This window comes from Pezoporus flaviventris, unplaced genomic scaffold (assembly GCF_033815535.1).
Source record: "Pezoporus flaviventris isolate CSIRO_AGI_PZ_B2104156 unplaced genomic scaffold, CSIRO_AGI_Pfla_v1 ptg000113l, whole genome shotgun sequence".
Lineage (NCBI taxonomy): Eukaryota > Metazoa > Chordata > Aves > Psittaciformes > Psittacidae > Pezoporus > Pezoporus flaviventris.
The window spans coordinates 719,239-738,183 of NW_026892661.1; the positions used below are offsets into that span (position 1 = coordinate 719,239).

The 18,945-nt window shown below is 55.6% G+C and overlaps 5 protein-coding genes and 1 long non-coding RNA gene across 7 annotated transcripts in view; 3 read left to right on the forward strand and 3 right to left on the reverse strand.

The window, feature by feature from the left end:
* The window catches only part of ZBTB16 (zinc finger and BTB domain containing 16), a 71,077-nt gene extending 66,969 nt beyond the window's left edge, over nt 1-4,108 (reverse strand). Inside the window, exon 1 of the mRNA XM_061478112.1 lies at nt 3,883-4,108. The gene's annotated coding sequence lies outside the window, so the exon portion shown is untranslated. The remainder of the gene's footprint in view (nt 1-3,882) is intronic.
* The window catches only part of UBE4A (ubiquitination factor E4A), a 130,795-nt gene extending 120,372 nt beyond the window's left edge, over nt 1-10,423 (reverse strand). The window contains exon 1 of the mRNA XM_061478111.1: nt 10,412-10,423. The gene's annotated coding sequence lies outside the window, so the exon portion shown is untranslated. The remainder of the gene's footprint in view (nt 1-10,411) is intronic.
* Nucleotides 5,733-7,776, forward strand: NNMT (nicotinamide N-methyltransferase). Its single transcript, XM_061478047.1, has 4 exons — nt 5,733-5,893; nt 6,375-6,703; nt 6,938-7,145; nt 7,236-7,776. Exons 1-4 carry the CDS (start codon nt 5,733-5,735, stop codon nt 7,669-7,671), a joined length of 1,134 nt encoding a protein of 377 aa, XP_061334031.1. The 3' UTR covers nt 7,672-7,776.
* Nucleotides 10,424-10,485: 62 nt separating the features above from the next.
* Nucleotides 10,486-12,595, forward strand: RBM7 (RNA binding motif protein 7). Its single transcript, XM_061478201.1, has 5 exons — nt 10,486-10,637; nt 10,766-10,928; nt 11,183-11,276; nt 11,393-11,486; nt 11,873-12,595. Exons 1-5 carry the CDS (start codon nt 10,545-10,547, stop codon nt 12,215-12,217), a joined length of 789 nt encoding a protein of 262 aa, XP_061334185.1. The 5' UTR covers nt 10,486-10,544; the 3' UTR covers nt 12,218-12,595.
* Nucleotides 12,596-12,813: 218 nt separating this feature from the next.
* REXO2 (RNA exonuclease 2) lies at nt 12,814-17,730 on the forward strand. The gene is made up of 7 exons (XM_061478014.1): nt 12,814-12,949; nt 13,033-13,116; nt 13,407-13,484; nt 15,293-15,404; nt 16,121-16,223; nt 16,504-16,563; nt 17,304-17,730. Exons 1-7 carry the CDS (start codon nt 12,818-12,820, stop codon nt 17,431-17,433), a joined length of 699 nt encoding a protein of 232 aa, XP_061333998.1. The 5' UTR covers nt 12,814-12,817; the 3' UTR covers nt 17,434-17,730.
* On the reverse strand, nt 13,841-17,280 carry LOC133282029 (uncharacterized). 2 transcript variants are annotated; one of them, XR_009747615.1, is made up of 4 exons: nt 16,504-17,280; nt 15,866-16,223; nt 14,614-14,734; nt 13,841-14,280 (listed from the first exon to the last, which is right to left on the reverse strand). It is a non-coding gene; the product is annotated as an uncharacterized LOC133282029 (long non-coding RNA). The 2 variants fall into 2 exon arrangements; XR_009747616.1 differs by having other exon boundaries at nt 15,959-16,223; nt 16,504-17,272.
* Nucleotides 17,731-18,945: the final 1,215 nt, after the last annotated feature.

Genomic DNA, 18,945 nt, shown 5'->3' on the forward strand with positions numbered 1-18,945 from the left:
TCTCCCAGAAATTACAGCCAAGCCACTACAGTACGGAGATGGCACCATTCGTCTCCCCACCATCTGCACGGGCTTATTGGGCCGGGTGGCAACTGCCTGCTCCTGTGCTTCTGCAGGGTGAGGGGGGTCCTCAGCAGCACCCAGCACCCCTCATCTCTCACTGCAGCCTCCAAAACAGGCTGTCAGCTTGCCCCATGCACCCTGTTTCAGAGGGGAAGCCCCATATGGGAAAGGGTTTCCCTCTCTGGGACAAGGCAGTGCCATCTCCCAGCATTTTCTCCCTCGACTGGATCACGAACTGCTGAGTAGGGGCTGATCCATAACGGGGAGCATCCCTCACCCACCCGCCAAGGATGACCAGGAGAGAGCTCTGCAACCGCCAATGGAGCTGCGCATGCACTGGGAGCGACATTCCCTGGTTTGGGGAGAGCGGCAGTGATTTCCCTGAGGTCAGAGTGCTTCCTAGAGGCAGAGCTGGAGAGTGCCCAACGCTCCCTGCCTCCCGCAGCACAGCTCCAACCAGCCCCGGCTCCCTCCAAGCCAGCTACAGGTTCACATCTCCCAGTTCACAATCGGGTATTAATCCAACCAACTGCACTCACCCGCGGTCTTAACAGCCAGCTGCAAACAACCCACCGAGACCAGTGCAATGCAGGAATGGAGCAGCTGCAATGCTTGCTCCATGTTAATTTATAGTTATCAAGGCATCAAGCTCCAGAGCTGCACCAGGGACCCAGCACGATGCCTGGGTACAGGGCCCACTGCCCTGCTGTAAAAGCAGACAATAAAAGGGCCGCCCTTCTTTTGGCACTGAGCTGCACTTTACAGAGACCACTCAAACCTTGTCCAGACGTGAGCCCAAGGATCCCTCAGCAAACAGATAAAAGGGCACAGACACAACTAAAAGGGAGCTGCAGGTAACAGCTTGTTACACACCTTGCTTCATAAAGTGCCCCTCCTGTATTTGTCCCTTTCCCCAGTGCTTTTAGCTCCATGCCTCACCAAAGCACCCTTTCACCATCCCTCCCACAGAGCACTGACCCTGGTCCTTGGAGGCAGCTGGGATGCTAGTGAATGAGGGGAGTGGGCTGAGGAAGACCTCCCACCCCACGCCTGCTGTGAAGGGGAGAGACCAGGTCTGTGTGGGTGCGACTGGGTTTGTGCCATCTACTGATGGGGCTGATGCCATCAGCTCCAACCATAGGTGGTCTCCAATTGAAGGAAAGCTTTGGTTCCTTTATGAGGAACATGCGAGACACCCACACTGGGAGCGGGCAGCCTCGTGCAATTGCAGGGCTGCTCATTATTTTAAGTGAGACTTGCCACTGCTTCCAAACCCCTGAGCAAGAGCAAAGCCAGCACCGAATGCAGGATACCTTTAAGGCTGGCACAGACAGTAAAACCAAAGGCAGCCTGATACTGACAGGTCTCCCTCCCTCCCTCCACCTGCCGGGAGAATACCTCAGTCACCTGCACCTAGACTAGGACTTTGTCCCCGTTCCTGTCATTGATTTATAGCCTGTGAATTAGTGGGGCCCCAGAGATGCTCAGATCCCACCTGTTCCCACCACACACCTCCCCGCGCCCGGCACTGACATTTGGAGCTGTGGCAGCAGGTACCAGCACCGGCAAATGCTCCCATAAAGCATCGCTAATGGGATAACTGCCACGGTCCCTGCTGTGGGTGCTGCCAAGCATGGGCACCGAGGGGAGCACCGTGCCTGGCTGGTGGGGATGGATTCATGCACTCAATGCACTTAGGAGCTTTCAGTGGGGCAGTGGTGGGATGCTCAAAGGCACAGTACCAGGCACCCCAAGTTCAGTGCCATGCAGCACCCCATGCCACTGAGCCACAGCAACCTCCCTGCCTGGTCCCATCCCTTTGGCAGAGGTCACGCTGCTGCCAGCGTCTCCATTTATTCCCAAAGCACAGCACTCCGTTAATTGCTGCCATTCTGGACACCAAACAAATTGGCCCTAAATGTGTTTTTGCGAAGCAAGAAGTGTTTTGTTAAAAGGGGCCGGGAGGAGGGCGGGTTTTAAACCGCTATCACTGTAATGCGATGAAATTACCATGTAGCATGCAGGGGGCTGAAAGCTGCAATTAATATCCCACACCTTTCCGAATCCTTTGTGTCATGACAGCGCTGGAAAAATAGCAGCTGCTCTGGGTCTGCATTAGGGACCAGTCCCTGCCCTCCCCTTGGACCCATGACAAATGCCTGGAAGCCAAGCACCTCATCCCCTTCCTCTGCACACAAACAGAACCAGTGATGCAGGAGACCCCCGTTTGCCTCCCCTTCCTCACCATGGATGTTGACTCACTTCTAAAGGACAAAGGCACTGGCAAGCATGCTGCCCACTTGATGCTTGGGCATCCGAGCCAACATCAGCCATGTTCAGGGATGTCGAGCAGAGCGCATCTCTACAAGCTTCTGTAGCCTAAACCAGAGCCACTCACAGCACTGCCATCAAAATAAGAGCTCAGGGCAGTCACGAGACACCGGCACGGAACCCAAAGGAACCTCTGCTCCATCAGTTCTACTGCTACCTGAGGAGCAAAGGAACGTGTCATCCAGCACCATGGTGCCTTCCCCTCAGATATGCCCATGTGCTGCTTCACTGGAGGAGCTCCTGCACCAGCCCAGCAGGCCCCTTTCTGGTCCCTGCTCCAAGGCTCTGCCCCCCAAAGCAGCCCCAGGGCAGACACCCAGCCAGCACTCAACTTGCTGAAGCCACCTTCCACATCCCCCCATGCCAAAGGGATTTATTTGCCAGTTGGGGTATGAATAACACAGCTGAGCATCCTGCTGCCACCCTGGCCCTTCTGCAGAGCTCTGTACTGTCAGGCAAAGGGAAGACTGAGGTTGGAGATGAATCACAACGTGATTTCTAGGCAAAGTCCCATTAATGCAACTGCTCAGAGGCATTGCAGAACCTACCCAAGTACTGTAGAGATGAAAGCCTTATTTATGAGTAAGATATATCTGCAGAGGGAGCAATAAACCACAAAGCAAAGTATGAAGGTTTGCAGCAAATGCTGTAAAGTTTTACACTCCCAAAAACTAGGAATAAAAGATATACCCAACCGAAACAAAGCGGATGGAAAGGGTTTCCACAGGACTGTAAAACAGCCTTATAACAGTTAATTACTAGTTCCTTGCTGCAGCACAGAGAGATTTAAGCCAGGAAAAGAGCAGTGTAAATCTCCATCAGGACCCCAGCATCCTGCTCCTTCCTCAAGGACTTGGAACACATCAATGCCCATATAACAGAGAAAATCAGGCAGCACCAGTGCTTGCTTCTGCCCCCAGGGGGAAGCAGCACAGGGAAAGGCACGGCACCAGGGCGTTATTCCTCCAAGTCCAATGGGGAAACACCAAGTGCAATGTTTTTGACCAAGTGAAATACAGGAGAATCTCAAAGTGTTCTCCACAACCACCAAAGCAACCAACCAACCACCGCACTTCAACCCACTCCACCGGGACTCAAGGGATTGCACCCACCCACCCAGAAGCTTCCACCCTTGGAATCCTAACGATGCTTGCAAGAGAAAGCTGTGGAGTCTCCAAAAGCCCCTGAGAAGCTGCTGCATTTCAGAAACGATCACATTTTATCCTGAAGAAGCACAACCGACTCCACCTCCCTCAAATAACCAGTGCTGCCAACAGAAAACTGCTGCTCCTTTCTCCATCAAGTACCTGAGCCTGGAAATATTTGCTTTTCGGCTGCTTTCTTTACACATACCCCTGCAAGCACGAAGGAGGGAAGCATCCAAAGCTCAGACCAGTAAGAAGCACATAAGCCAGAGGATACTTCTGCTCCTATCCCTTGAGCACCATTCCCAGCACCACTCACTATCTTCCCTGCTGCTTCACTTACCTCTTTCCTGGGATGTGGGCTCAGCAGGAGGATGGGAAGGGTGCTGGGATGGGCTGGAGCATGCTGCAGGGCTCTGATGCTGCTGCGAAGGCTGGGACGAGTTCTGGGGCTACTAAGGCTTAAAACCAGGTCCCGGGTTGAGATCCTACCCTGAGGCACAAGCCTGCTCCTTTCAGACCAGGTGTCAAGCATGGAGACAAGGTCTTCTCTCACAACAAACACCACCAAAGCCCAAACCTCAAGTACTATGAGCTGCTGCAACTGCTGAGACCTCCCCTTGCCCCCTGCCCTTTATAACTTCCTGGCTACTGCTACACAGGTGATGGGATGAGGCCAAGGTGCTGCTCCTTAGGCTCATGGGACACAGCCCTATCTCATCAGGGAGGGCTTTGCTCCTCCCCTGCCCTCGGCAGCTTTCTGCAGGCACTTCTTTTTGTGCATGGTTTTTGCTCCCTGCAATGGCAGATTTTGTGTTACCCATGGCTGCAAGCAGAGCAGCGCATTCTGCAGCGTAAATACCGGAATGCTGTTTATATCAATCAGAGGAGCACTTAGGTGGATGACAATGGAGCCCGCAGAGCCCTAATCACACACTTTAGTTGAAATAAAAGGGGGGGGGGGGGGGGGGGATGGAAATCAGGTGCCTGGAGCTGGTGTTTCAATGGAGGCGGGAAGCGGCAGCGGCAGAGTGGTCCAGGGGGCCGTGGAGTCAGGATCTGCATCCCGCTGCCAGGAGCCAGGCATGCGGAGTGGGGCCACGAGATGCTCACAAACACCCCAAGCTGCTCTGGGTGCTGGCAGTTTACGTCCCCAAATCATGTCCTTCTATGAATGAAACAGGCTCTGGGGGCTGCGCTGGCAAACAGCACCAGAGACAAGCAGGAGCCCCCCATAGCAGGCAGCCACAGGGCTACGCTGCTTCCACACACCTCAGCCCAGCTTAAGAAGTCATCAGTCCAGAGCCTGGAAAGGGCATCTGCGGTTAGGCTTGGCTCTGGGGCTCAGGCCCTGGGCAGGTTCCCTGGGAATGGCTGGATGGAGCCCCCAGCCCTGCTGAGCTGCGATGGAGAAGCGAGTGAGCCAAGGGAAAACAGAACTATGCCAGGAGGATTGAGAACAGGGACCTCCGCTGGGCTGCTGCGGTGGCCCTGGGGCTCATTCCCACCCCCAGCACTTCCCAGGGGCACAGACTGAAGCATCGCTGGGGTTTAATGTCTGATTTTCAGCATCACTTCGCTGCTGGCACCTTCCTTTTCATGAGAACATCCCATCACAGCCTGGTGCGTGTGTCAGGCAGGGTGTGAGCCTGGGTATGGTGTGCAGCACCTCAAAGGTTCCTTGAGCTCTCCTCTCCTCCTCCTGGTCCCTTTGCTCTGCTGAGGTGCAGGCACTGGGAACAAAACCACCGGCATCAATGGGGTTTATCTCAGGCCTTCCAGATGCAAGGCTGGGAGTGCCAGCGCCTGCTTCAGGGGCTGATGTCCTGTGGTAAAGACAACTCAGGTCTGCTTCCCACGGCCAGGGGGCTCTCACGGGGTCAGTGGCTTTTAGCTGGGGTCTTGTCACTGGAGTAACAGGGAGCACTTTGCTCTCAGGAGAAAACCTTTTCAAAGCGCTCATCTTTCGAGCTCACGTCCTTTTCATGTTTCCTGTCATCGTCATCAGCATGTTCTGCACAGGCAGGCCTGGCTGTGCATGCGGTGTGGTGAGCAGGGTTTGTTAAACAAAGTCACTTTAGGGTCTAAAATAGCGCTTATTAGGTTGGGGACGCGGCGGCGGCTCCTCTGCCCGTCACTCCTAACGCGGCTCTTTAGAAAACCCAGAGGCCAATTATATAGATTTGGTCGGTAATGAGCCTAAAATCGTTTGATCATTTCGGCTCCCGCTGCGCCGGTGGGAAGAGGACGAGGCGGTGCTGCCGCGAGAAGCGTGGGGCTCTGCTGCCTCTTCGTGGTGAGGACGGCGAAGGAGCCGCTACCCCCGTGTCCCCTCCGTGCCACCGGGACACGGCGTGGGGCTGCTGGGGCATGGTGCAGGCAGGGGCAGGGTCTGCGGCCAGCGCTGGAGGCCAAGCCCAGGCAGCAAGGCTGGGAACGCGCAGGTTGCTGGTGGGGGAGAGGAGAAGTTTCAGTTTTCCCAGGAAAAGCTGATAAAAATGAAAGCAACAAAATGACTGAAGCAGATTGGGAACGGCAGCAGGCACTTCCCATGGGCTGGCAGCGATCTCTCCTTCCTGTGGAGACACGGACAGTCCCCGCCAGGGCATCGAACGGCCTTAAAACTTCCTTGCACATCCTATTACCAAACATGCCAGCTTCAATCTGCAATTGAGGAGCAGAGGTGGTGGACGTGCTGATGTTCATGGAGCCGTGGGGCTGTGAGCGCCGGTGACACCGGCTCACGTTGCTTCACTGCTGTCAATTACCGTACAAACAGGGCTGGGAACGTAATCCCAGGGATTGCTGCTAATCACGGGGGGCTTCAACGGGGAGCTGCTACACGGTGAAGCTGGGTGCAGCAACGGAGTGTGGGAGAGGGCCCTGCTCGGGAAGGGGAGCGTGTCTGGAGCAGAGGGCACAGGAGGGTGGGGAAAACCGAAAGTACACACGGGCTGCGCTGCGTGCGGCAGGAGGAGCGAGCGCAGACCTTGCTCCCGGCAGGATGGACGCTCCGGCTGCCTTCACGGACGCGGAGTTTTACCAGCGCAGCTTCGACCCGCAGGAGTATCTGCGGGAGTTCTGCACCCTCAGCAGCGTGCAGGGCCAGCCGAACACGCTGCTCACACAGAGCCTCAGGAGCCTCTTCAGCATGTTCGCCCTGGGTGAGTACCCCGCACCCCTGCCCGGAGTTGGGCAACAGCAGCCAGCGCCATTTGCAGGGCTGCAGGCTGCTGCATGTGTGCCCCACACAGCGAGCCGTTTGGTATGTATATTAACATGCGTACGTATCGTGTATTACATATAGTGTAGTACATCATACAGCAGAAATATCTGGCTGGATGCTTCTGTCCCGGGGCACAGCCTCACCGGGATGGCCTTTCCCTCCTCCACACCAGAAGGGCTCAGTGGCCATACCCTGATAGATGTTGGCTGCGGCCCCACCATCTACCAGCTCCTGTCTGCCTGTGAGCGCTTCCAGGAGATCATCTGCTTGGACTACACAGACCGGAACCGCCGGGAGCTGGAGAAGTGGCTCAGGAATGAACCGGCAGCCTTTGACTGGAGCCCAGTGGTGAAATTCGTGTGTGAGCTGGAAGGGGACAGGTGAGGCTGGCTGCCACTGGCCACGGAGCATGTGAAGGTGCTGAATAACCCCATCATGAGCCTCTGTCTGTCTATTTATTGACTTGCCAGGGAGAAGTGGGCTGAGAAAGAGGAGAAAGTGAGGAAGAAGGTGAAGCAAGTTCTCAAGTGCGACGTGACAAAACCCAACCCCACTGCCCCCGTGTCCCTGCCCCCCGCTGATTGCATCGTGTCCACCCTCTGCCTGGAGGCCGCCTGCAAGGACCTGGCCACGTTCCGCAGTGCCCTGAGGAACATCAGCACCCTGGTGAAGCCCGGAGGGCACCTGGTGATGGTGACGGTCCTCCAGGAAACCTTCTACGCCTTCAACAAGCAGGTTTTCTCGTGCCTCTACCTGGAGAGGAGCATGGTGGAGGAGGCTGTGGAGGCTGCTGGCTTTGACGTGAAGCTCAGCGAGATGCAGCCGTACATGCCTGGTGACGCCCGCACAGACTGCAGAGCTGTGCTGACCCTCGTGGCATGCCGGCGTGCCTCCACCACCGCGTAGCACGTGGGCTCGGGGCGGGGAAGCTGCAGCGTGCCCCGTGTCCTAAATCCTTGCCCAAGAAACCCATCCCTTTACCTGACAGCAAATAAACTCATGAGTGCTCCAGTGATGGTGTGGGCTGGGATTTGTGCTGGGAGCTTGTCCAAACCCAGACCCATTTCTGGTTTCTGGGCACATCCCATGTGCCTTCTGAAATACTGGGGGGAAATGGGTGCTGTCAAGGGGAGCAGCGTACCCTGCACCCAGACAGGCCCCAGCTCCCACAGAACCAGGGCTGCCTGCCCATCTTTCTGGGTGTAACAAGTGCTGGGGACAATGCTGTGGCCGCAGCAGTCTTGACCTGCTGGGCACTGGCAGAGCTGCAGGGATGGGGCTCAAAGGGTTGGTGCATGGAAAGGATGCTCTTCCCAAAGCAGCCTCCTCTGCTTGCAGCCCTGCTGGCCACACACAGCGGCTCTGCTGCTGCTGCAGACAGCCGGACCTGCGGCATACCAGAGATGCAGCTTAGAGACACTCAAACCGAGGCATTTTCAGTAAGAATTTGTCTCAGTGCACTCCACATGCCCCAACCCGCAGCAGCTCTGAGGGGCAGTGTGGGATTGGCGGCTGAAGCTCCTCCCTTGCTCATACCTACTTTCTTATGGGGTAGTTTTGGTTCAAGAATGAATACAGAAGTGAGACATTTTCTCACCCAATATACAGGTGGAGTCCTGTCACAAACTGATGACTTACAGCAGCAGTAAGGGAGTGAGTGTGAAACAGACCAGGAAGAGTCTGAAGGCTGGAATGAGTCACATTCCCCAGATGCTGTACAAAGTGCACAGTGCTCAGCACACCCTGCAGGGATCAGTGGCACTTGCCCTCCCCTCCACCCCCTGCCTTTCAGTTTGTTGACAAGAACCTGATCAAAACCCCTCTACTAAACCCTCCCTGGCGCCAGTGGTGCTCATTTTCAGCACTGCCACAAGCACTGGGAACAACCTTGTTGCCCGGCTCCAAGACACGGAGCTGGACACCAGTGGTGTTTCAGAGGCTGCCCTCGGGCTGCCCCACTCGCTGCTTACCTCTGGATGTAATAGTTAATGCTGGATAGAAGCTGCTGCTTCTGAAGGCTATAAAGCCCCCCTGTGCCTGCCAGGGGTGCAGCAGAGGCAGGAATTCAGCAGCTGCTGCCACGCTCTCTGGAACACGCTGGCGCCTTTAGCTGCTGTTTAACTGTTCCAACACGGGCATTGCCGGGTTTTTACGGTCTGCTTCAAAAGCACAACGATTCCCTTCACAGGGAAGTTCATAGCTACAATTCCCCTTCTGTCACAGCCTGAGGAAGTGCTGAACTGCTCTCCCGGCCAAGAGCCTGGTGCTGTTCTGCTGCTGCGTGTGCCCTGTCTGAGCATGCAGCTGCAGCAGTGAAGCAGGACCATGGCCCAAGCCCAGTGTGTTCAGTACCCACCACAGGTGCTGGTTTTGGTTGCTTCCCTTCCTCTCTGTGCAGCTTCAGATGCTCCACAGCCGCAGTGATGTGGTGCTTGTTTGCAGGAACATTGATGTGTCCTGGACCACCATGCCAGGCTATGGACACAGGAGGAGTAAAACACCCAGTGTCTCTTCTAATGCTGCAAACAGAAAGTGGAAGTGGCTGAAATCTCATGAGTGCCTGTGGATTTGGAGGGAAAACAGGTACTGAAGGAGTGTGGCTTGCCCCCAAAGCAAAAAACCTTTCGGTTTTCCATTTTGCCGCTTTGAAAAGCAAAAAAGGCATTAAACAGGAACACAAGAAGGGAAAAACAGTTCCCTGCTCCCTCACCTCGTGGTTTCTTGGGTCTGGGATGTGCTGTGCAATACCTGTGCCATCAGTACCTGCTGCAGGTCGAGGCTGGCTGTGGATGGCCCTGGCCTGGCCACAGGGTGCTCGGTGCATGGAGCGAGCTGGCAGTGGTGTGAATGTGGCACGAGCTCCCAGTGAGTCCGGTGGGACCCAGAACGCAGGAAGGGAAGAAAGCGGAGGGAAGTAAACGAGGCTCCAGGGAAATTAAGGCAAAGTGGGAGCCCTGGCAGCGCGAGGTAATCATTTCCTTTCTGAACGAGTAACTGGTTAGAATCTAACCAGGCGCACACCATTAAAGCAGATGAATATAAATTCTAGGTGCGGCAGCAAGTAATGGAGTGAAGAAAATGAACAGCACCTCATTAACAAAGAAAACAGGATCTGCCATAACGCAGCGCAACCTAATGAAAGATGAAGGCTCAACTGCCCCTGCCAAACTTCCTCCAGATGGGAAATGCCCCGGGTTTACATCCCGCACCTTCCCAGGCAGCTGCGGGGTAGCTGGCACTGGGAAGAGCCATTGGAGGAGGCACGGGGAGGACTGAAACAGCCGGGAGACGCTGCCCGGCCTCACCAGGCACCCCGAGGCACCCCTTCCACGACACCTGCCCCCAGCGCCGGCCATGGCACATGGGCGGCGGGGGGATCCGGCCCGGTGGGGCGCCTGCAGCAGCACCCATGGGAGACAAGGCGCAGGAGCCCCAGGAGAGCCCCCCCCCGCAACCCCGCGGGGATCCCGGGTCTTGGCGTTCCCCCCCGCCCCGGGGCGTTCAAACCTCGGTCACGGTTCTACCGGCCGAACCCAGCGGCCGTGCCCTGCTGCAGCCGCGGCCGGTGCAAGGGGCACACCCGCTGCAGCGAGAACCCGGGTTTGCTGTGACAACCACCGACCGAACGCCGCGCTGGTCACCGGCCACCGGGCTCCGCTCCCCGCCCGCCGGTACCGGACCCCTTCCAGGCCACGCCCACGGAAGGGGCGTGGCGCGCACGCCGCCGCACTGACGTCACGCGGGCGGCGCCGCCGAGCGCGCGCGGCCCGTGCACGGCCATGGGCGCTGCGGCGGAGCTGGACCGGACGCTGTTCGTGGGGAACCTGGACCCGCGCGTCACCGAGGAGCTCATCTTCGAGCTGTTCCACCAGGTACCCCCCGCACCGGCGCCGCACACCGGGCAGGCCCGCGGCTGCAGCGCGCGGCGGGGTGAACCCCGGGTACGGCGGCCGCCGGAGGACAAACGTGTGGGTTTAACGCGTGTGCTGGTCGGTTGCAGGCGGGCCCGGTAATTAAGGTGAAGATCCCCAAGGACCGGGATGGGCGCCCCAAGCAGTTCGCGTTCGTGAACTTCAAGCACGAGGAATCCGTCCCGTACGGGCTCAACTTGTTGAACGGGATCAAGTTGTACGGGCGGCCCATCAAGATCCAGTTCCGATCAGGTACCCGCGATGGGGGACAAGGGAAGGCGGAAGCAAAACTCTTATCTGCATCCCCCTCCAGACAGCATCCAATGGCACCTTGCCTGGTGGGCAGGACAGCCGTGGTGTCTTGCTGGGCTGTGTGCTTTTGCAGGTCACTGATGAACCTCAAGAGCTAATGAAGCCTGTGGGAAAAGTATCTCGCATGTTCACTTCATCCCCGAGTGCCTCCAGCTCGTGTTTCCCGGTCTCACAGAACGTTTGTTTCTCTGCAGGAAGCAGCCACGCGGCTCAGGAGTCTTGTTCCCCACACGGCACCACCGGCACCAGCCCCTTGGGCGTGCCGCACCCAGCATCCACCGGTAGCAGGTATGGGCCTCGGTGTTTAGTTTCCAACTGCAAAACACAACGGTGATGGCAGTGCCCCCTGGACTGCTGTAGTCTTGTTTAAGGCTGACATTCCCTGTGGTTCTCTTCTCCTGCAGATATGACAGGAGTCCTGATGGCATGGTACCGGCAGGGTTCCCATCAACGCAGCGGTCTCTGCCGACGGCTGACAACCTCCAGAGACAGGCGATGGTACGCTCTTCGCTTGTCCTAATGGTGCCCATAGCTGGCAAGTGATGCATGATGGTGTTGTCTCTGGTTTCGAGCACTTGTTTCCTATAATGATCCTGAGAGGTTGTGGGAATGGGGTTTTTTGGGGGGATGAGATGACAGTTCCAGAGGAATTATGTTTCCTGCTGCTGAGCTGGGTGACACAGGGGGGTTGTTGAGGTTTAGCAGTGTTGCTGTAGCGGAAGCAGCCGGTAACAGCTGCTCTAAGGTAGTGTTTAGCTCTGTTTCGGAGCCAAACCCCTTCAATTCCCTTGTATTCAGAGTGGGATGAAGGCTGGTTTCTCCACCACAGAATGGCTCAAGCGAGCGCACCAAACACACTGACCCTTTTCCTCTTCTCCCCACAGCTGAAGAGCACCTCGTGGCCACAGCCTCATTTCGGGGGCAAGTACGAGCAGCCTGGCTTCAGCCCTCCCGGCTACCAGACCCCTGCGCACAGCTACCACCCCACCCCAGGCTGCTCACTGCCACGGCACCCAGAGCTGCTGCGCAAGGGCCGGCTGGCCGCCCACCCCTACCACCCCGACGGGCGGCACGGCAGCCGCGAGCAGCCCCGCTTTGGGGAGCGTGGCCATGATCACGAGCACCGCTACCGCGCCAGCAGAGAGGAGCCTGGCTACGACGACCGGCACCGGGATAGCTGGAGCCACGACTACCGGAGAGAGCCCAGGTGGCACCAGGCTCGGCATTAGCCCCTCGGAGGGGGCTTTGATGGACTCCATGGGACAGAAAGCGCAACCCCTTTCTTACCAAGTATATGTGTGAAAAACCCACACACACAACCCGACAGCGTTACCTTTTAATGTTTGTACAAGTCCCAGCAGCAGTCCCGAAACCGGAATCTCCACTTTGAACGTGTTAATTGTACCTCAGGGCTTTTCACGGGGGAACCAGTGGTCTGGGGCAGCGGCAGCCGTTTGCTGATGTGACGGAGAAGCCGCCAACGCCGTTTGTGTGCCATGGGAAGGCGCCGTGTCCGTTTCCTGGTGTCTTTAATATCTCTGGTGGTGTCATGGATACAGAACACTCGGGTGTCTCAGAGAAAAGCATTAAATCCTCCCTGGAAACCCCCCGCGTGCAAACTCCTTTCCCTTCCCTTTCAGCCTCCCTCTACCGTTAGCCGGGGGCGGGCGAGGCCGCGGTCCAGCGCAGCGCAGCCGCACGCTGTGCTGCCGCCGCGACTACATCTCCCAGCATCCCCCGCGCCCGTCGCCCGCCTGCTAGCGGGTCGCGGCACCGCGGGGCCTGCCGGGAGCTGTAGTGCGGCGGCGGCGCTTTGCGGCCTGGCGGCGATGCTGGGCGGCAGCCGCGCCGGCCTGCGCCGCCTGCGGAGCTGCGCCGGACGGCTGTGGCGGGGCCGGCGGCGGGCGTCCGGCATGGCCGGCGGCGACATGGGCCAGCGTATGGTCTGGGTGGACCTGGAGGTGCGGGCAGCACGGGACGGGAGGCGGCGGGAGGGACGGGGGACCCGCGGCCGCGCTGACGGTGCCGCTGCGCTCTGTGGCAGATGACGGGCCTGGACGTGGAGAAGGACCAGATCCTGGAGATGGCCTGCCTCATCACCGACTGCGACCTCAACGTGCTGGCCGAGGTGAGGCGCCTGCCGCCGGCACGGCACAGCACAGCACAGCCCTGCCCGCTCCCGGCCCTGCTGGGGGCAGGTAACGGCCCTCGCTGCCCTCCACAGGGCCGGGGAGGAGGGCGTGGGGCGGCCGCCGGCCCTGGGCAGGGCTGAGCCGAGCCGAGCCGAGCCGAGCCGCCGGTTCATGCCCTCGGAACGGCCGCTCCTCCCGCCCTGGGCATCGCCGGGCCCTGTCCGGATGGAAACCGCTCCGTTCCCGGCTCGGGGGTGTTACCTTTGCCGTCTTCTCTTCCCGCCAGGGCCCGAACCTGATCATTAATCAGCCCGACGAGCTGCTGGAGAGCATGTCCGACTGGTGCAAGGAGCACCACGGGAAGGTAACCCTCCTGGAGCAAGCATGCTGTGATTCCCTCTCTCTGCCGCGGTGGGAATGATGTGTTGTTCAGGATGAGGAGCTGCGGTACAGCCACCTAAAAAGCTGTAATGGGCAGTTTGCAGTCAGAGGGCACTAGCTTTTCTTATATCAAGTGCCCCCCCAACCCATCTACCTTTACAAATTCTTTTGCTATGTGACTCCGTTTTGCTCAAGAGTTCTGGCCCTTTTTAAGTTGTTGTCTAATCTTGTGTCTTTAGCGAGCTTTGTTTCTGTTATTGTAAACTCATAGTTATATCCACATAACCACACCTATGATTTGCAAAAGCCAAGACATTTATGTGTTTATAACCTGGGATAAAGAACAGCAGACAGTAAGTATCATCCTTAGATTGTGCTGAGGAGGTGATGTGTACTGCTTTGTTCAAGGTGTCGTGTGCAGCTGCAGGTTGCATCCCTGAACCTTCACCCCTCATCCAGTACCTGAGCCACACTACAGCCCTGAAGTGGCCCGTGCCTCATAGCCTGGTTTTTAATCAGTTTGAGCAGTGTGGGAGATGCTGTGTGAGCTGCAGTGGCCGGAGCAGCAGCTTGCGGGGGAGCTGCAGGCAGGGTGAGAGAGGCGACTCTGGAAGCTCCTCTGGGTAAAACCTGTTCTGTGGTGCACAGAATAAAGCAAAAGCATTCCAGTGGGGAAGGGGAAGGTGTTACTTGAAGTCTCAGGTGAAAACAGGCACAGGATGTGTGTAGAGTAGCCCAGAGCTGACAGAATGCACATTCCTCAGTGCAGATTCAGGTACCTGCAGGATTAAAGAGGCTGATGTGCTGTGAAGAGGGGTTGTTATTTCTTCTTGTCCCCTCAGCACTGTGCCCCCACTGTCAGTTTTTCACTGAAAGCTGAACTTTTGCAGCAAGGGATTACACTTACTAGTTCTTCCAGCTACCGAGGGAAGCCTCCTCCTTGCCAGCAGCCAGCAAGCGAACGGATTGTCCGATCCCCGATTGAAAATTGAAATTCGAGTTACTTTTCAATTAAGGCTGAAGTTTGAAGATGCTGTAAGCCCCCCTCCCTTTGGCACCCCGCTTTCCCCAGGAAGGATTAGCAGGAGTTTGGAAAAGGAATATTAATTTACTGTGCTGGGCGCCTTTCCCCTTCCCCAGCGGAGGACTCGAGCTCGGCCGTGCTTCAGGAGTGGGCTGGAGACAGCAGCACACGCTGCCACTGCTCCTCAGGAGCTACTTACTTTTAATTGCCTAAGAAAAGAGAAGCAATTAGAATATAGATGAAAATGCAGCCACATAATGAATTTTTTAACCACCACTTGGATCTGTCAAGTAGAGTTTTGCGGCACAGGCGTGGAAATATATAGAGCAGCCAGATGGAAATAAATCACTGCGAGCGCATGCAGCAGGTTTGACATTTAACTGGTGGGAAAAGGGGGAGGGAACGTTTCTGATTTACAGGACTCTTGGTAAACAGTCAAGCAGGATCCCGATTCTTTCTGTTGGTTTATACCTCTCTGTGTATGTGCTGCGCTGGGGCAGGTGAGTGCTGCTCCTGAAGCAGGGAGAAGCAGGACACTCTCCTGGGTCACCCAGGGGCGGGCAGATACATGAGGCCTCTCTAATGTCTCTGTAGTTGAGAAGCACCCCCAGCAGTTACAGCACCCAGGAACAGAGAACCCCCAACCCCCAGCAGTGGCAGTGTCGTGAGGCCTGTGCTGCTGCTGCCGCCTTGACTCCTGTTGAGTTTTACTTTCTGGGAATATTCTCATGTGTTTGTGGTTGATGACACCTGGCTCTTTCTTGCAGTCTGGCCTTACCAAGGCTGTGAAGGAGAGTAAGATTTCCCTGCAGCAGGCAGAGTATGAGTTCCTGTCCTTTGTGCGGCAGCAGACCCCACCGGGTGTCTGTCCCCTTGCAGGTACGTGTGTTCTGTCTTACCCATAGTGACAGTGCTGCTGGTGCTCCTGGTGGGGTGTGCTGGTGTCTGTGCAGGCAGATCAAATCCTGCTCAGTAAGGAGGGGCTCAGCCAGGGCATAACCCATTGTGCTGACTCCCTAAAGCGGCTCTTGCACATCATGGCAGTTTCAGTTCTTTTGTGCATTAACATTTCTGTGTACACTTGCAATTGAGGCAGGCAGCCTAACTGCCGACAGCCATCTCTGACCATAGAATCCCAGCAGCAACCCAAAGGAGTCTTCTCCTCGCTGTGCATGGAACCAAACATCAAATACAGATCTCCCCATTGTCCTGCCACAACATTCCAGCCATTCACATATAGTGGGACTGGTGTTAAGTGAAATTAACAGGGCCCATTTTCCCTCAGCAGAAAAGCTTTTGTAAATACTTGTAACAACACAGGTAAATACTTGGATACTTACCTGCGTGACAGAAATGGTAGGAGCAATCTGAATTATTACAGAGGGATTAAGTATTAACACCATGCCTGATCCCACAAGGAAAGTCTGACAAACCTTTGCAATCATATTTGCTAGAAAAAGGGCTAAACAAGCTTTTTGGGAATAGCTTGTCCTACCCCTCATCTCTGCCCAGCTCGCTGAGCCATTCCCCTTAGGTGTCATTTGCAGGAGGTTTGCAACATCGCTGAGCTAACATCTTGTTTTGTGTCTCTGTAGGTAACTCTGTTCACGCAGATAAGAAATTTCTTGACAAATACATGCCACAGTTCATGAGGCATCTTCATTACCGGATCATTGACGTGAGCACTGTCAAAGAACTCTGCAGGTCAGTGTTCCCCGAAAGAACAATGCTGTGAGGGAAGATCTGGGGAAGCCTGTTAATGTGGTGCTAATGATGCTCTTCTCAGATGAGGCTGAAGGCTGGAGGGGCAGGAAGGCTGCTGCCAGCCTCCTTCTCCTTTTGTTTATTCCTCTCTGGTGGGGGCACAGGATGAGCCCTGAGCTGCTCTGAGTGGTGCATGATGGGGTTTTTGCAATGGCAACAAGACCACAGCAGCCACCTGATGTGGTTTTGAATCCCATTTCCCTTTTTCCCCCACTTACAGACGCTGGTATCCGGAAGAATACGAGTTTGCACCAAAGAAGGCGGCTTCTCACAGGTGAGGTTGCTGCTTCTGTCTGTACTGGAGTTGTGCAGGGACTTCATGAGCAGAACACGGAGCTTCCTTTTGAGTTCCAGGCACACTGCTTCCAATACAGGCAGCGGTGCTGCTGTTCTCCATCATATGTTCGTATTCTCCTGTCTGAAGCCTGGTTAGTGTAGGGAAAGGGATTATTAAAACAGTTTCAGGAGTTCATCATGTGTCAGGCTGCTGTTTGGTGCTTGGAGCTTTGACTGTCCTAAGGGCAGTGGGAAGGAGTCACGGAACCTTTGCCACTCTGCTCTGGCACAGTGGTGCTGGGCAGGTGAGGGGGATCTGGTACAAGGAAAGGAGGAACGACTGTTGTGGTGGTCTCCATTGAAGTGGCGGGTGGGTGTCTGTGCTGCACAGCGAGGTCACTGCTTCATATGGACCATGCTGTCTGGTGGAGCAGGACAAAGCAGGAGCTGGAGCACGTCTCCAGGGCCCCCATCTCTTGTCTCAGATTGAATTGCTTTTAATAGCGGAAGCTGTAGAACCTGTTGGCTTTCGGGAGCTTCCATGTCCCACGGTGCCATAAACTAATAAGCCGTGTGTTCCTGTTAGTGCTGCTGGACTTTTATTGCTCTCCACGTAGCTGAGACTGTGAGGGCTGTTTCAATTTCCAGTGGAGGTGTGATCCCTGCCTGTCAGAGCTTGGTCTCTTACAGCCCAAACCAAGATGTAGCTGGAGATGACCCATCTCAATTCTCTTTCAGAGCACTGGATGACATCAGGGAAAGCATCAAAGAGCTTCAGTTCTACAGAGATAGCATCTTCAAGAGGAAAACGGATGAAAAGAAAAGGAAGCTGATAGAGAATGGAGAAAGCGAGAGGAGCGCCAGTTGATCGCTCGCCTTGCCCTGCAGCCCGTAGCAAATGCTTAGAAGCATCTCCCGGTTCTTTTCTGTTTGCCAGCCTCTTGAGAAGCTGTGCCCTTTCCTTACCTTATTTCTTATCAGCTGTTAACATGCAGGTGGAAGCCCAAGTTACCTCTGCTTTTCTGTTAGAGGATGGAGTCGATGCGTGCAAGCCTCAGCAGTGCCCTTGTCTGTCTCCTGGGTAAAGCACATGGCTTGATCCTCCTCTTTGCCCTGTTTTAGATGGAGTCTTTCCCAACACAATTAAAAGAGAGTTCTGTTGAAAGATGGTGTGTTTGTGCAGCCTTGGTTTTGTGCTCACTGTAACTGGGTGAACTGGTGTTTGGTAGCTTGGCAAAAGAAAATGCTCTGGGAGGTGATTTTCATTCTACAGACTGAGCTCTTTGCTAAGGACAAGAAGTGGTTTTCCTCCTCCATGGATGAAAGCATGGGCAGCATCGCCACGAGCACTGTTAAGACTGCAGGTTGCAATGTGACTGGACGTCCCTTCTCACCGTTAATTGCTGAAGGGCATTGAGCAAACCCCCAGCACCAACGTTTCCTCTTTTTTCCCCTTTTCAGTTCCCTTGCTGGTGCCTGGTATTGCCACTGATCCCTCAGCAGTGCGAGTGAACAGGCTAAAAGCTCTGTGAACACTGTGCAAGCTTCACATGAAGCACCCAAGGGGGCACACTGATTTAAAACAGAAGTGTTTATGTGCCCACTGAAGCTTTTTGTGTGCTCAGTGTTTCCTACATGGGTTAGTACATACACGATGACAGCCACAAGGTGCTGTGCAGGCTGTGATCTGTTCCTGGTGGGACATGCGCAGATTTTCACTCCTGTTACCAATATCACCACAGCCTCTCACATCACCAAAAATGCTGCCTAGAAGACTCCTCATTGCCAGCAGTAAGTGAGTTTGCAAATCCCCACATCAGCTCACAGGTCTGGCCATTAAAAACATCCTGCCCCTCCTAAACAGAGTCAGTTTTAGCCAACAGCACAGTGGACAGAAAAACTCGTAGCCCCACGTTGCTTTTGGGGAGGCATTTGCTGGAGGAGATCCCCCTCTCCCTGCTGCAGTGCACCATTGGTCACTGCTACCACTAACCTGCCACCAGCCACCGCAGGGAAAGGGCTGCCAGGCTATGAACCGAAAGGGTATCAAAGAGCACACGGGCTGTACGTCTCCCTCGTTTGCTTTTACTGCGGGTATTAATAATAATGACCATCCGAGGCTCCTCAATCACTCTGATTATTTGAACACCTGCTCTTCTAACCATGGGAACGGTTGTTATTGGAGAGAGGCCATTAAAATGGTTAATGGGGCAAATAAATGAGTCTTTGAAACGTCCCTCTCCTCTGCCACCGATGCTGGGTGAGTTGGAAGTTTAAATGTGGTTCCTTTATTTCCTGCACACTGGTACCTGCAGGAGGGCTCGGACCCCTCTGGCTGGGCAGCTCCAAGGGGCATCTCCAGCAGCCTCCAGCCCTCCTC